Source organism: Pristis pectinata, chromosome 29, assembly GCF_009764475.1.
Source record: "Pristis pectinata isolate sPriPec2 chromosome 29, sPriPec2.1.pri, whole genome shotgun sequence".
Taxonomy (NCBI): domain Eukaryota; kingdom Metazoa; phylum Chordata; class Chondrichthyes; order Rhinopristiformes; family Pristidae; genus Pristis; species Pristis pectinata.
In genome coordinates this window covers 2,054,457-2,069,641 of record NC_067433.1, presented here as the reverse complement: position 1 = coordinate 2,069,641, position 15,185 = coordinate 2,054,457, and the positions used below count along the sequence as shown (strand labels likewise).

Sequence of the window (15,185 nt, the reverse complement as noted above, 5' to 3'; positions counted from 1 at the left end):
TTGGCGGGGGGACTTTACCCTGAATGATGTCCCATGGTCAGCGCCTGGATCAGAGCCGTGGCCAAGGGCACACCCTGCTGGTGTTTCCGTGCAACCGCAGCCGAGCAACCTCTTTATTCTCCCTTCAGCACCGTTTCCAATTCCCAAGTTCAGTGCCGCGATTCCTCGCACACTCCTCACACCCTCACCCGACGCGTGGGCCTTGCCCTGTTTCAATGCCTGGGTCGTTGGTTTGGACAATGCCTGCACATGGTCACCGAGCTCCGTGCACTAACTGTGCGCGAAACATTCACACCATGCGGTGGGCCTGTACCGGTTTTTACAGACCGTGGCCGGAGGATACAGGTTAGAACATTACATAGTACAGCGCAGGACCAGGCCCTTCAGCCCACAATGTCTGTGCTAACCACCATGCCAATTTAAACTGCACATCCACCTGAACGTGGCCTGAACCACTCCACTTCTTGCCTGTTCATGTGTCTGTCTAAACACCACTGTCGTATCTCCCTCCACCACCTCCCCTGGCAGCCCGTCCCACGCACCCACCGCTCTCTGTGTGAAACATCGCCTCGTAAACCTCCTTCAAACTTTCCCCCCTCACCTTAAACCTCTACTATTTGACTCTGACTGCCTACCCTATCTATGCCGCATAATGTTAGTGCACACACTACTCCACACGTTACCTAACTGAAGTTTTATACAGCTGCAATAGGACATCCCAACCCAACACCCCGACCACCCTGTACACCTTCTTTACCACTGTGTCTACTTATGCTGTACCTTCTGGGAGCTATGGGCCCAAGACCCCTCCGTACCCTACCATTCACTGTCCACTTTCCTCTTACATTTGACCTCCCAAAGTGCAACACCTCACACTCGTCAGGATTAAACTCCATCTGCCATTTCTCTGCCCACATTTTCAACTGATCTGTATCCTGCTGGCTCCTTTGACAGCCTTCCTCACGATCCACAGCTCTGCCAATTTCTGTGTCGTCTGAAGACTTACTGATCAGACCAGCTACACTTTCATCCAAATCACATAAAAATCTTAAACAACAGAGGTCCCAGGACAGGTCCCTGTGGAACAGACCTCCAGTCAGAGAAACACCCTCCCACCACTACACTCTTTTATGGACAAGCCAACTTTGAATCCAATCTACCAAGTCTCCATGGATGCCATATGCCTTAAACTTCTGGACCAGCCTACCACGAGGGACCTTGTCGAAAGCTTTACCAAAGTCTATGTAGACAACATCCACTGCCCTACCCACGTCAATCATCTTCGTCACCACCTCAAAGAAACTCAACCAAGTTTGTAAAACTGGACCTCCCCCGCACAAAGCCATGCTGACTGTCCCTAATAAGCTTATTCTTTTCCAGACTTGAGTAGATCCGATCCCTAACAATCATTTCCCTAACAATCATTTCCCTACCACTGATGTAAGGTTCACCTGCCTGTAATTTCCTGGTTTGTCTCTGTTGCCCTTCATAAAAAGCAGAGTGGCACTGGCCATTCTCCAGTCCTCTGTGACCTCACCTGTGGCTGAGTTTTTTGTGGAGGTGAACTAGTGACCCGATTCTAAACCAATTCTAATTCAGTGCCCTATGATCCTTGGTTCCCTGAGGCGATCGCTGCCCACACCCAGAAAGAGACACAAATACTGGAGATCGTGCTTTACTGTTTGCGTCACAAATGCTGCATTTCCCGCAATGTTCTATCTCCTCTTAAGTTCTAAATGCTGACGCAGTCTTCCATAATGTGCTGTCAGGACGGTTCATCAGCACAGAAAGAGTTTCCCTCCGTGACCTTTGCAGTCTGGGGAAGAAAAATGAAAAAGGATGTGTTAGCAATTAAATAGTTGCATGAGTTGAAAGGAATTGAAATTTACTGGGACTTCCCTGCTTGATGAGACCGTCCAGGGAGGATGAGGCTGACGAGGGAAGTCACAGACAGCATAAAAGCAGAAAAGAGGGCATACAATATTGCAAAAATTAGTGGGAAGCTAGAGGATTGGGAAGCTTTTAAAAACCAACAGAAGGCAACTAAAAAACAATAAAGGTGAGAAAAGATGAAATATGAAGGTAAGCTAGCCGATAACATAAAAGAGGATACCAAAAGTTTCTTCAGATATTTAAAGAGTGAAAAAGAGGCACAGCTGGACATGGGACCACTGGAAAATGATGCTGGAGAGGCAGTAATGGGGAACAAAGAAATGGCGGACGAACTGAATAAATACTTTGGTATTGGTATTGGTTTATTATTGTCACTTGTACCGAGGAGCAGTGGAAACTTGTCTTTCATACCGTACATACAGATCAATTCATTACACAGTGCATTGAGGTAGTACAGGTTAAAAACAATAACAGAATACAGAGTAAAGTGAAACAGCTACAGGGAAGTGCATTGCAGGTAGACAGTAAGTTGCAAGGTCAGCCTTCACTGTGGGAGACACCAACAACATGCCAGAAATTTGAGAGAGTCAGGGGGCAGAAGTGAGTGCCGTCGCTATTACTAAGGAGAAGGTGCTTGGGAAACTGAAAGGTCTGAAGGTGGACTAGTCACCTGGACTGGATGGACCACACCCCAGGGTTCTGAAGAGATTGTGGAGGCGTTAGTAGTGATCTTTCAAGAATCACTAGAGTCGGGAATGGTTCCGGAGGACTGGAAAATCCTCCAAAATTGTCAGTCCGCTCTTCAAGAAGGGAGGGAGGCAAAAGACAGGAACTTATAGGCCGGTTGGCCTGACCTCAGTGGTTGGTGAGATGTTACAGCCCATTATTAAGGATGAGATTTCAGGCTACTTGGAAGCACATGATAAAATAGGCTGAAGTCAGCATGGTTTCCTTAAGGGGAAATTTTGCCTGACAAACCTGTTGGAATTCTTTGAGGAAGTAACAGGCAGGATAGACAAAGGAGAGTCAGTGGATGTTATTTACTTGGATTTCAGAAGGCCTTTCACATCATGCCGCACATGAGGCTGCTAAACAAGATCAGAGCCCATGGTATTACAGGAAAGGTACCAGCGTGGATAGAAGATTGGCTGACTGGCAGAGGCAAAGAGTGGGAATAAAGGGGGCCTTTTCTGGTTGGCTGCCGATGACTAGTGGTGTTCCCCAGGGGTTGTTGTTGGGTTGGCTATTTTTCATGTTATATGTTAATGATCTGGATGACGGAATTGATGGCTTTGTGGCCAAGTTTGCAGATGATACAAAGATAGGTGGAGGGGCAGGTAGTGCTGAGGAAGCAGGGAGTCTGCAGAAGGACTTGGACAGATTGAGAGAATGGGCAAAGAAGTGGCAGATGGAATACAGCGTCGGGAAGTGTACGGTCATGCACTTTGGTAGAAGGAATAAAGCTGTAGACCATTTTCTAAATGGGGATCGTATTCAGAAATCGGAGGTACAAAGGGACTTGGGAGTCCCAGTGCAGGATTCCCTAAAGGTTAACTTGCAGGTTGAGTCGGTAGTAAGGAAGGCAAATACAATGATAGCATTCACTTCAAGAGGACTAGAATATAAAAGCAAGGATATAATGCTGAGGTTTTATAAGGTGTTGGTCAGACATCTGGAGTACTGTGAGCAGTTTTGGGCCCCATTTCTAAGGAATGATGTGCTGGCGTTGGAGAGGGTCCAGAGGAGGTTTACAAGAATGATCCCGGGAATGAGAGGGTATGAGGAGCATTTGATGGCTCTGGGCCTGTACTCACTGGAGTTTAGTAGGTTGAGGGCGGATCTCATTGAAATTAGAATCTGTTAGAAAATGTTTCTTTTACTGTTTAATTTCACGGGACCGTTCAGGTGTGAGGTGGGCTCATGTTTCCATTCATGGCCGCGCTGAGGGGCGGGTTAGGTCACTAACACAGCAGCCGGCATCTGCCCTGCAGGGACAGGAGGGTCCGAGTGGCCGGGACCCCTTGTGGGGCGGGGCGGGTCAGGCCAGGCCAGGCTCCGGGTCCTAGTGAGGAGAGGCCTGGGACCAGGGTGGGGTCGGGGCTGGGGACTCACCTGGGTCCCAGAGCCAGTGAGGGGAGACTCTGGGTAAAACCCACAGAGGCAGCGCCCCGGGGAATACTTAAGGTGGAAACAGATAAATATTTGGCAGATTGAGGAACTGAGGGCTCTGGGGAACTGGCGCAGGAGCTCGGCATAGATCTGCTATGGTGAATGGTAGGGCAGGTTTGAGGGGCTGAGTGGCCTGTTGCTGCCCTTGTCTTATGTTCCTATTGGGGATATGCGGGGGAAGCTGTGTTATTGCGGGAGAGGGCCGGGAGGAACTGCTGGAGAGCAGGTCAACTGTTCTCCAACTGCAGGTAATCTCATCAGTCCCCATTATCCTGCCTCCCTCAACCGTTCCTCCAAATGCCCCACACACAGTCAGCACTCACGCTCCCTATCACCTGAGCCGCTCAGCCTTCCTCCGTGTGGTCTCTTGTCTTGCACCCCACAACTCTTCTTTGAAAAGGGACACCCTCCACTGCCCCCCCATTTCCAAACGTTAACTGGTTTCTCTCTCTCTCCACAGATGCTGCCTGTCCGGCTGAGTGTTTCCAGCATTTCTGTTTCAGATTCCATCGTCTGCAGTTTTACTTGTTTTCCAGTGGAGTGGGAATTCTGCTGCTGAAGGGACAGGACTGATGACACAGCAGGAATGGGGAGTAGAACTCGGATCCTGGGAGGTCTCCATGGATACAGAAATTGCTGGAAACACTCAGCAGGTCAGGCAGCATCTGTGGAGTGAGAAACAGAATTAATGTTTCAGGTCTGGGACCCTTGAACAGTCAGAACTGTTCTCTGTTAGCTCTGTTACTCTTTCTACAGATGCTGCCTGACCTGCTGAGTGTTTCCAGCATTTCCTGCTTTGATTTAGGAACGTGACGATGGTGGGAGTCAGGGTTGTTAGAAGTACCCAAGGTGAGGTCAGGACACAGAGAGACTGTGGATGCTGGAAACCTGGAGCCACACACAAAATGCTGGAGCAACTCAGTGGGTCAGGCAGCAGCGATGCCCAAGGTGAGGTCTTTGGGTGGAAAACTTTAGCTTGTTTTAAGTGACCTGATGTCAATTATTTTTTTGATAATGCTCTGCAAATCCCCTATCCGAATTATGTCACAATGTCCAGGGAGGCTGCTTCACCCTCTGCCTTCTTGAATCAGCTTGTTAATTGATCCTCCAACACCCAGCTCTTTCCTCAGAGCACTGCAAATTATTCCCTTCCAACACAAGTGGCTCATCAGTGTCTGGAATCCAAGTGCAAGGTAGTGTCAGTGAGTGCCTGACCGTGCACTATAGGGCCATGTAGTTGTTGTATCACATGTACTGGGACCATTTCTGTTGATATGAAACATTTCACTGTGTTTCAGAGGTGTGATTGAGTACCACATAAACCTAGTTCTTACTTTAGCTTGTGTGGTTCCAGTGCACAAGGATGTAATGTGAACATCGTGCTGCTCGGCAGGTTTGACCAGCGGTCTGGACTGTTGAGCCTTGGCCTAGTGAGGGTGAGGTAGAGACTGGCACTTACTCAGCACGCTGCTCCAGAACGAGGCGTAGGTGGCTGCCCCTGTCACTGCCCCCGGGGTGGAGGGGTTCCTCCGTGTGCTCTTCACTGTGAACTGGTGGCCTGAAGCTTCGTCAACTGGACCACTCACCTCAATGTCCACCACATGCCAGTCCAATAAACTGTGGGATCGAAGAGCAAAATACTAGTTTCGGAGGGGTTGTGAAACCTCTCCCATCCCGGTCTGGATCACCAAAAGCAACCCTGGCTATCTGCCACTTTTGATGGTGTGTCCTGTTGACGTCTCCCCAGGAAGGCCAAGAGAGGGTCCAGAAAAGACACACCAGAATTGTTCCAAGGGTGAAGGACTTCAGTACAAGCTCCACCTTTGTGCAGGAGGGTAGAAGAGGGGAGGGAAAAGCATTAACTGCGATGATTTCTCCTGCTCCACCCTCCATGAGCTCCTCCAAGAGTCTGCTGCCTGTCTCACTGAACCACCACACACCCTGCTCGCTGGTCCACACTGGCTGCAGCTTAAGCACTGCTTGAGTTTTAAATTCCCGCCCTTTGGATCTCTGTAACCTCCTCTGGCTCCACTGCCGTCTGAGATCTCTGACCTCTCGCCGAGTTTAATCGCTCCAACACAGGTGGAGCTTCAGCTTCCTGGCGCCGAGCTCTGGAACTCCCTCCCTGAACCTTTTCACTTCCCTGTCTCTGCTTAAGTCACTCCTTGAAATTAGTCCCTTTGGGTGAGCTAATAGTTGTCTCCCTCACCACCATTCAGGCCCCAGACAGTCCTTCCAGGTGAGGCACCGCTTCACCTGTGGACCCCAGGGTGTCATTTATTGCATCCGGTGCTCCCGCTGCAGCCTCCTCTACATCAGAGAGACCCGACGCAGATCGGGTGACCGCTTCGCTGAGCACCTTCGCTCCATCCGCCGCAACAGCCAGGACCTCCCGGTGGCCGCCCACTTAAATTCCACATCCCACTCCCACACTGACATGTCTGCCCACGGCCTCCTCTACTGCCACACTGAGGCCAGACGCAGGCTGGAGGAACAACACCTCATATTCTGTCTTGGTCGTCTCCAACCTGACGACATCAACATGGATTTCCCTAGCTGCTGGGAACCCCTCCCCCCTGTTACCCCCACATCTCCCCCTTGTCTTCTCTCATTCCTGTGGCCCCCTCACCCCTTATCTTTCCCCTACCCCGCCCTCATGACCTGCCCGCTACCTCCCTCCTATTTCACACCTCTATTCCTACCGGATTCCTTCTCTAGCCCTTCACCTCTTCTACGCATCACCTCCCAGCTTCTTGCATCACTCCCTTTCATCCCCTCCCCCACCCACCTACCTTCCCTCTCTCACCTGGACTCACCTGTCACCTGCCAGCCTGTGCTCCTCCCCCTCCCCTGACCTTTTATATTCTGGCTTCTGCCCTCTTCCTTTCCAGTCCTGATGAAGGGTCTCGGCCCGAAACGTCGACTGTTTATTTCCCTCCATAGATGCTGCCTGACCTGCTGAGTTCCTCCAGCAGCTTGTGTGTGTTGCTCCAGATTCCAGCATCAGCAGAGTCTCTTGTGTCTCTGTAATAGTTGTCTGTCCCAGTGTCTCATAGAATCAGTACAGCAACAATTCCATGTTAGTCCCTGTACCCCAAGCCTGCTAGGTCCCATTCTTACCCCCAGTCCTGCAAATTTTCTTTCCAGTGTTTATCTGGTTTCCTTTTGAAACTCTCACTGTGTGTCTGCACCAGGTACGGGCAGCGAGCTGCGACTCACCACTGCTCTCTGCGCATTGACACATTCTTTCTGTAGTTTTACCCATAAACCTGTGTGTCCTGGACCTGACCCTTCTCCCCTCTCTGGACCCTGTCCAATCCAGTTGTGATCTTGTCCACTATCAAATCTCTCGACCTGCAGAGCCCCCTGGAGAACAAGCCCACCCTCTCCACTCCAACCTTGGAAATCCTTCACCCTTGGAACATTCTGGTAAATCTTTTCGACAACCTTTCTGGGCTTTCTGGGGACGTGACCAGCGTTGGAAGCAATACCCCATTTGTGGCCAGATCTGGGTAATGCAGTCTGTGCTTCACTTCATGAAGTCCAGGATCTCATGGACCCTCTCCACATATCTAACCATCTTCACAAGTCCTAACCTGATCCCTCTGGTCCTGAACACCCTCTCAGTGTGATCCCCTCACACCACATTGACTGTCTGTGTTCCTTCTCACAGAATGCATCATTCCACAGTTCTTATTAAGTGTCATTTGACACCAGCTGACCCATTTTGTTGGTCAATGTTATGGGATCATCAACATAGCACAGAAACGGGTCTTCAGCTCACCAAGTCCACACCGCCAATCGAGCACCCACTTTATACCAATTCTATCCAGCCCATTCTCCCCACCTTCCCATCAACTCCCCCAAAATTCCACCACTGACCCACACACTGGGGGCAGTTTACAGCGGCCAACTAACCCACCAACCCGCACGCCTTTGAGATGTGGGAGGAAACCGGAGCACCCGGGGGAAATGGAGAATGTGCAAACTCCACACAAACAGCACCGGAGGTCGGGATTGAACCCAGGTCTCCGGAGCTGTGAGGCAGTGGCTGTACCCGCTGTGCCACAGTGCTGCCCGTGTCCTCGCTGTCGAACGTACTCACCTGGGATCAGCTACTAGGCAGCACTGCACCCGATCGAAGCCCAGGCTGTGAGCGGCCACGGCTGCGGCAGCCATGGTGTTGACATTGTTGGGTGCCAGCGGACACAGGCTCCTGACTGGGCCCTCGTACAGCACCGTCCGCTCCCCCCTCCGCCTCTCCTTCAGCTCCTGGAGGTAGCCCTCCAGCTTGAAGCTGTCTGGGTGCTTGCTCATCGTGACCTTCAGAGCCTGTGTGAAAGGGCAAAGGTCAGGGGTCAGAGGGAAGAAATGGTGGTGCGGGGTCTGGGGTGAGTTTTTGAGTTGATGTTGGGGGTGGAGGGTCAGGGGTGGAACGAGGTTAAACCAGGTGGGTCTTTTCACCTTCCTTCTCACCCAGCCCCTTGACCACACATCCGGTTCACAGTTTCTCCAAATCAGAAGCGGGTCATCAGCACCCCACCCCTAACCCCACACCCACCATGGCCACACAGCCTTGCCCTCCCTCACTCCATCCCCACTATGGTTCGTTCCCGCTCTCTGTCATTTCTGTTCTTTCTGTGGGAGGGGCAGTGCACCTTGTGCCCTCAATGAGTCTATGTGTCCGGCTAGGATCGTTTCAATGGCGGTTCCTCACCCCTCCCCTCCCCTCCCCTCTCCCCATGCACTCTGCCCATTCCTCACCTTCAGGGTTCCTCTATCGGCCATCTTCTGGATGTCCTCTGCCCCCCAGAGCGCTCCGCTGGGTACGTAGAGGGTGTGTCCATGCCTCCTCGCTGCCTCTCGGCACTTGGCATCAACTCCCTGCTCGGCAAACGCGGTGGGAGATCCGACCTGGGGGAAACGGCAATCACAGCCAAACTCACTGAACTCCGACCTCCCTGAGTGGTTTCCCCACCCCCAGCCTCTTGTGTTGGCACCGCTGGAGGTTTGTGTCCGCGCGTGGTCTCGGGGTGTGAAAGGCACACATCCTTGGTCATGGAGTCATATGGCACGGAAACAGGCCCTTCGACCCATCGTATCCATGTTGGCCTTTCTGCCCATCTACACCAGTCCCAGTTGCCCGCATTAGGTCCGTATCCCTCTACACCTTGTCTATTCAAGTGTCTGTCTGAATGCCTCTTAAATGTATCTGATCCCACCACCTCCTCTGGCAGCAAGTTCCAGACGTCAACCACCCTCTGTGTAAATAAAACTTATCCCTTCGGTCCCCTTTAAAACTCCTTCCTCTTACCTCAGACCTCTGCCCTCTTTGATTCATGGAAGCAGTGATACAGAGGAAGCTCGTCCAGTCTCTTGATCCTCTACCCGTTCTTGTACCTTTTCTCTAAACCTTTCAGCTGCTCCCGTTCAGTCCCTGCCTCGCTGTCCCTGACAACCCTTCGGTCGGGAGCACCAACTTCACCGCTCACTCCTCTGGCCTCCACTCACTAGCAGCTCACAGTCACGGGGAATACCCTCCCCAGAACGGGCCCTGCCTTCGACCTGTTGCCCCCAGGGCTGTGATTTGAACGTTGCCCATGTGGCCAGGCTGGTGGTCAAGCACTCTCAGACACTGCGGGCTCTCGGGCACTCTGTCCCAGAGACCGGCCACCTGACCTGAACCCAATGACACCTGACGTGTGCGTGGGAGGGTGGGGGGGGGGGTGATGTTCAGTTTTGGTGTGTACTCAGCTTGGGTTTGGACTGGCTGCACTCGGGTTGGATCAGATTTGGATTGGCCGCAGTCAGGTCAGGTTTGGATTGGCCGCGGTCAGGCTGGGTTTGGATTGGCCGCGGTCAGGCTGGGTTTGGATTGGCTGCAGTCAGGGTGGGTTTGGGTTGGCCGTGGTCAGGGTGGGTTTGGATTGGCCGCGGTCAGGCTGGGTTTGGATTGGCCGCAGTCAGGGTGGGTTTGGATTGGCTGTGGTCAGGGTGGGTTTGGGTTGGCCGCGGTCAGGCTGGGTTTGGATTGGCCGCAGTCAGGGTGGGTTTGGGTTGGCTGCGGTCAGGGTGGGTTTGGATTGGCCGTGGTCAGGGTGGGTTTGGATTGGCCGCGGTCAGGCTGGGTTTGGATTGGCCGTGGTCAGGGTGGGTTTGGATTGGCCGTGGTCAGGGTGGGTTCAGATTGTCCGAGGTTGAATGGGGTTTTAACTTCTTTCAACATATCTTCATGCGATTGGGCTCCACTGCTGCTTTTGCCTCCCTCATGCCCACCTCAGTGGCCCTACTGTTGGCCTCTGCCCTCCTCTCCTCCTTGGAGAAGCTCCTTGGGGCATTCCCCAGTGATGGGGCGCCGGAGGTGTCACACACGGGGCATCCTCCAGCGATGGATACTCTATTGTCAGTGGGGTCAAAGAGAGACCACGGTCCTTCACCAGTAACCTCCCCCCAACCCAGAGCTCTTGTTGTGTTCCACTGAACAACCTCAATCTTACCATGAAATCGGCGTGTTTGAGAATCTCTTCCCCGTACTCCTTTGCTATCTGAGGATGGGCCACTTCTACAACCAGGTCCGCGCGTCTGGAAGAAAAAAAGAGCCGATGGGAAGCTGGTCTGGACAACTGCTGAGGTTCATCCAGCAGCCAACACCCTCTGCTATTCCGTTACCACCCCTGGCTGCTGCCTGAGTCTGGATCCCGAGGCTGACAAGGCCCATTGAGGTAGGAGGAGGAGGAAGAAACAGGTACTGGTGACCACACTGACCCTGCAGGGATCCGTCCTTCACCCCCTAGGATCATAACATTACTATGGCTCTTTCCCTCTTTCCCAGGGCACCAATGCTCAATACAAGAGGACATGGCTTTAAAATAGTGGGTGGGAAGTTCAAGGGAGATATCAGAGGGAGTTTTTTCACCCAGAGAGTGGTTGGGGCATGGAATGTGCTGCCTGGGGTGGTGGTGGAGGCTGATACGTTGGTCAAGTTCAAGAGATTGTTAGATAAGCATATGGAGGAATTTAAAATAGGGGGATATGTGGGAGGAAGGGGTTAGATAGTCTTAGGCGTGGTTTAAAGGTAGGCACAACATGGTGGGCTGAAGGGCCTGTATTGTGCTGTATTGTTCTATGGTTCTATGGCATTGGAGGAGACTGTTCAGCCCATTTAGTCTGACCTAGGCCCATCTTGTGTGCCTGACCTATTCCCTTTCGAAGGTGTACGCTCGTTCTGTTTCCGTCCTTCCAGATCCAGACCACACTCTGTCAGTAAAACAGTTCCTCACACTGCACGTGTACCTTTGTCCAGAATATTAGCTCAGTGTTCCCTGGTCCCTGAACCATTGTGTCGTAGTGTTGTAGAGCCAGAAATGAGCCCTTCGGCCCATCGTGTCTGGGCTCACCATTGTAATTATACTAGACTCCGTTAGCTAAGACGAGATCAGTTGCATCCGTTGTGACCTGGCCCACCTCTACCGAACCTTCCCTCAACCTTTGCTCCAAGGAGGATGGCCAAGCTTCTCCAGCCTGCAGCTGAAGTCCCAGCCCCTGCAACCAGTGCAAGAAATATTTCTGCAGCCTTTGCAAGACAACCACCACTTTCCTGCAGTACGGTGACCATGACACTGTGAATTCCCTCTGGACTTCGGATGTTCCTCCTGTTAATACACCAACAAACTTTTCATTCGCCTTTGGATGTAATGAAGTAATGTAATAAATTTTCCAATGAACCCGGTAAATCTAAAGGGAGTGCGGGGAACAACAGCCGGTGAGCCAGATTTCTGAACCATCCGATAGCGGATCGTTGGAAGTTTACTGTACCCCACGTGGTCAAACAGTGTCCTGTGCAGGTTTAATGGCTGAACACACCGGCTCTCTGAACCACAGCGCTCCCCACTCTCAATATCTCCTCCACTCTCCAGGCTGCTTGTGTCTACTCCCGCACACCCTCCGATCTGTGTATTTGCTCTCTCCTTCCTCTGCCAAGTGTATCAGCACACTTCCCTGTTACATTTTATCCGCCACTTCTGCTATGCAGAATCAGAAGATCTGGTCAGCTGCTGGCTGACCTCTGACCCTCTTTTCGCCCTTTCCCCTGTTTACCCTCTGCTCCCAACCAACAGAATATCTTTACCTCTCTCCACTTTCCCATCGTCATCCCCTGAGCACCCACTGGCCTCTGGGTCTCATCCTTCTGCCCCTTTGCCACTTCCACACCCCCTGAACACCACCTCTTCACCCTCCCCAGTCTGCCACAGCCCTTCCGCATCCAGGTGAGACCGTCACCTCTGTGCCAACTCGCTGAGAGATTCCAGCTGAAGCTCCTTTTGGACCTTCCCTTCCATCTTTTCCTGGTTGCTGTTCCACACGAAGGCCAGTTGCAGGCCGTGCAGCTGCCCTTCCACCTGGACCTTCCTGGTCAGGTACCTGCCTGCAGACGAGGACAGGGAGACACGTGAGCCTCAGCACAGTAGCCCCTCGGGAAAGGACAGTAGTACATAGTGTGATATACAGTGTAAATAACCCTGAATACACAGTGTGTGACCCTGCACACAATGCATTAGACATAGTGCAAATAACCCCACATACAATGCCCTCAACCTATACAGTATAAATAACTCAATATACAATGCACTAATCCTTATAAAGTGTAAATAATCCTATATACAATGAACTAAATCTTTTATAGTGTAAATAATCCAATAATTCTTTACACAATGATAAACATGATAAATACCCTGAGTAAAGTGTGTATTTTGATGTGTTACTTCATGAGGTGTTATATGTAATCCTATGGGTCATCATATCTTGGGCACGTCACCTGAGCGGGAACCTTCCCCACTAATCACACATCACAGTCGGAGCGTTCTTGCTCTCCGGACCAAGTGGTCCACAAACGGCCACTGCTCTGTTGTATGTTTAGCACTGATCTTCACCTCCTGATCTGCAGCCGCAGCCTTGGGGCCCATTGACAACACTCCAGTACCGAGGGCTCAGAGGAGGTCTGTATGTGAGGACCAGGTTGCTTTCTCCTGGTCTTGTAATATTTGAAACGAAACGGGAGCTCCCTCGCCTTCATCTCCACCCCGACCCCCACCTCACTCACTTCCACCCGGTGCACTGGGACCAATATTCCCCCCTCACAATGCTGTGCACAAAATGTCTGCTGTGTTTCCTCCATTACAACTGTGACTGCACTTCAGAACACGCCCTCAAGGTGTAGGACATTCCAGAGAAATGCCTCCTCTCTCCTTCAACCTACCTAAGTGTCCGAAGCCGATGATCCCAATTCTCCGGGGCTTCCCCTCTCCAGCCATGGCAGCCTCCCTGCTGGTGCTGCTCCTTCGGCCCCTGCAAGGCACAGGCAAACAGCTGGAGAAGGTGTTTGGGTCGAGCAACGCCGGGGGTGTGGGTTCTGAACCCCAAGCCTCATGTCACTCCTTCCCCTCAGCTGTACCTCGCTGGGCAGGGTGAGGGGGACTCTCCGTACTGGGGGCTCCACATGGTGGTCACTTGGACCCAACGTTTTCTGCTCCTGTTGGGGTAGGACTGAGGGCTTTTCTCATCCTTCTCATTGAGGAGGGAGAGGGCGGTGCCTACCCTGGGCACCATTAGATATACGTCCCACACAAAACAAGACCTCAAGGAGCGTGACAGGCCTCAGCCCATGGGGACATGGCCTTGTCATTAGAACGACCACTGATTGCTCTTGTACTGGCAGGTCAGGCCCGTTGTAGGGCTCAGGGTTGGGGGGGGGGGGTTGGAGGGGGGAAACGGCCTCAAGGTGTGGGGAGGGGGGAACAGCCTCGGGTGGGTTGGAGGGGAGAACAGCCTTGGGGGGGGTTGGAGGGGGGAATGGCCTTGGGGTGTGGGGAGGGGGGAACAGCCTTGGGGGGTGGAGTGGGGACCAGTCTCAGGGGGAGTGGAGGGGGAGAACAGCCTTGGGGGGGACGGGGGGAAATGGCCTCGGTGGGGGGGTTGGGGGGGGACAGCCTCGGGGTGTGGGGGGGGAACAGCCTTGGGGGGTGGAGTGGGGACCAGTCTCAGGGGGAGTGGAGGGGGGGAACAGCCTCGGGGGGGAGGGGGGGGAGCAGCCTCAGAATGGAGGAAAGCCCTGTGCAGTCAATGACGTGTGCAAGAGGAGCCACTCACACACTCACCGCCGTCCATCCACGAGGCATTCAGCCTTGACCCCGGCTACTGTCTCTGGTAGGTGACAGAGGTTCCAAGACCATGTTTGGAAGGAGAACTGGGAGTTCTCTCCAGTGTCCTGGGGTCAATGTTCATCCCTCATTCAACACTACTGGGGCAAGTAATCGGGCCAGTGTCACATTGCTGTTTGTGGGAGCTTGCTGTGCACACATTGGCGGTCGCACTTCCCAAAGGACGGCAGTGACTGCACTTCCCAAACTCCTCACTGTGGGATTTCCAGTGACTGCAGCTATCGAAGAAAGACAAGTCGTGTACAGACCGATCCCTGACAGCAAATGGACTCACAGCACAAATCCAAGCCCAGTACAAACCTCCGCAGTGGAAGCGCAGCTGTGGTCTCTCACACAACGAGCAGCTGGATTCCAGGCGCTTGGGTTCCGCACTTTGACCCCATCCCCCTCCGACTCCAGTTAATAACTAATCACGAGGCTGATGTAGTGGCCACACGTGGTTGGATTGGTCGGGCTCCTGACTTTATTAATGAAAGCATTTCCTGTGTGTGTGCTGTGAGATGTCTCCCTCCACCCACTGTCCACAGCCAGCGTGACCGAGCTGCCATCACAGGTTTGGTACATTGGCTGCAAGACCTGCCCCCACCCGGTGGTCACCTCCCTGCCTTTCACAGGCTGTCCCTTGGCATTGACAGTGACTTGCTTCTACTCTGCTTTGGTCAACATGGGACCCGCTGCCTCTGATGGAGACAGAGTAGGAGTGTCTGATGGGTTGTAGTAGTTTGTGCTGTGCTCACTTCACTGCCAACAACTCAGAGAAGCTAAGCTACAAGACTAATGTTCAACCCACGTCACCCCCACTCTAGACCAAGGTCACCCCACCTTCACTGGTCGAGCTGCTGTACACGGACAGGTTGAGGGCCTGATCTCCACGACATTGACTCACCAAAGCACAGGAGAGGACAG

The 15,185-nt window shown here is 52.7% G+C and overlaps 1 protein-coding gene across 2 annotated transcripts; it reads right to left on the bottom strand.

Annotated features, from left to right (window-relative positions):
* Positions 1-1,668: 1,668 nt before the first annotated feature.
* On the bottom strand, positions 1,669-14,713 carry aspdh (aspartate dehydrogenase domain containing). 2 transcript variants are annotated; one of them, XM_052041011.1, is made up of 8 exons: positions 14,580-14,713; positions 13,319-13,407; positions 12,343-12,487; positions 10,560-10,644; positions 8,827-8,976; positions 8,168-8,394; positions 5,522-5,679; positions 1,669-1,816 (listed from the first exon to the last, which is right to left on the bottom strand). In XM_052041011.1, the coding sequence occupies exons 2-8, from the start codon at positions 13,371-13,373 to the stop codon at positions 1,779-1,781; spliced, it is 858 nt and encodes a 285-aa protein (XP_051896971.1). In that variant the 5' UTR covers positions 13,374-13,407; positions 14,580-14,713; the 3' UTR covers positions 1,669-1,778. The 2 variants fall into 2 exon arrangements, with proteins under 2 accessions (XP_051896971.1, XP_051896972.1); XM_052041012.1 differs by having other exon boundaries at positions 14,554-14,597.
* Positions 14,714-15,185: the final 472 nt, after the last annotated feature.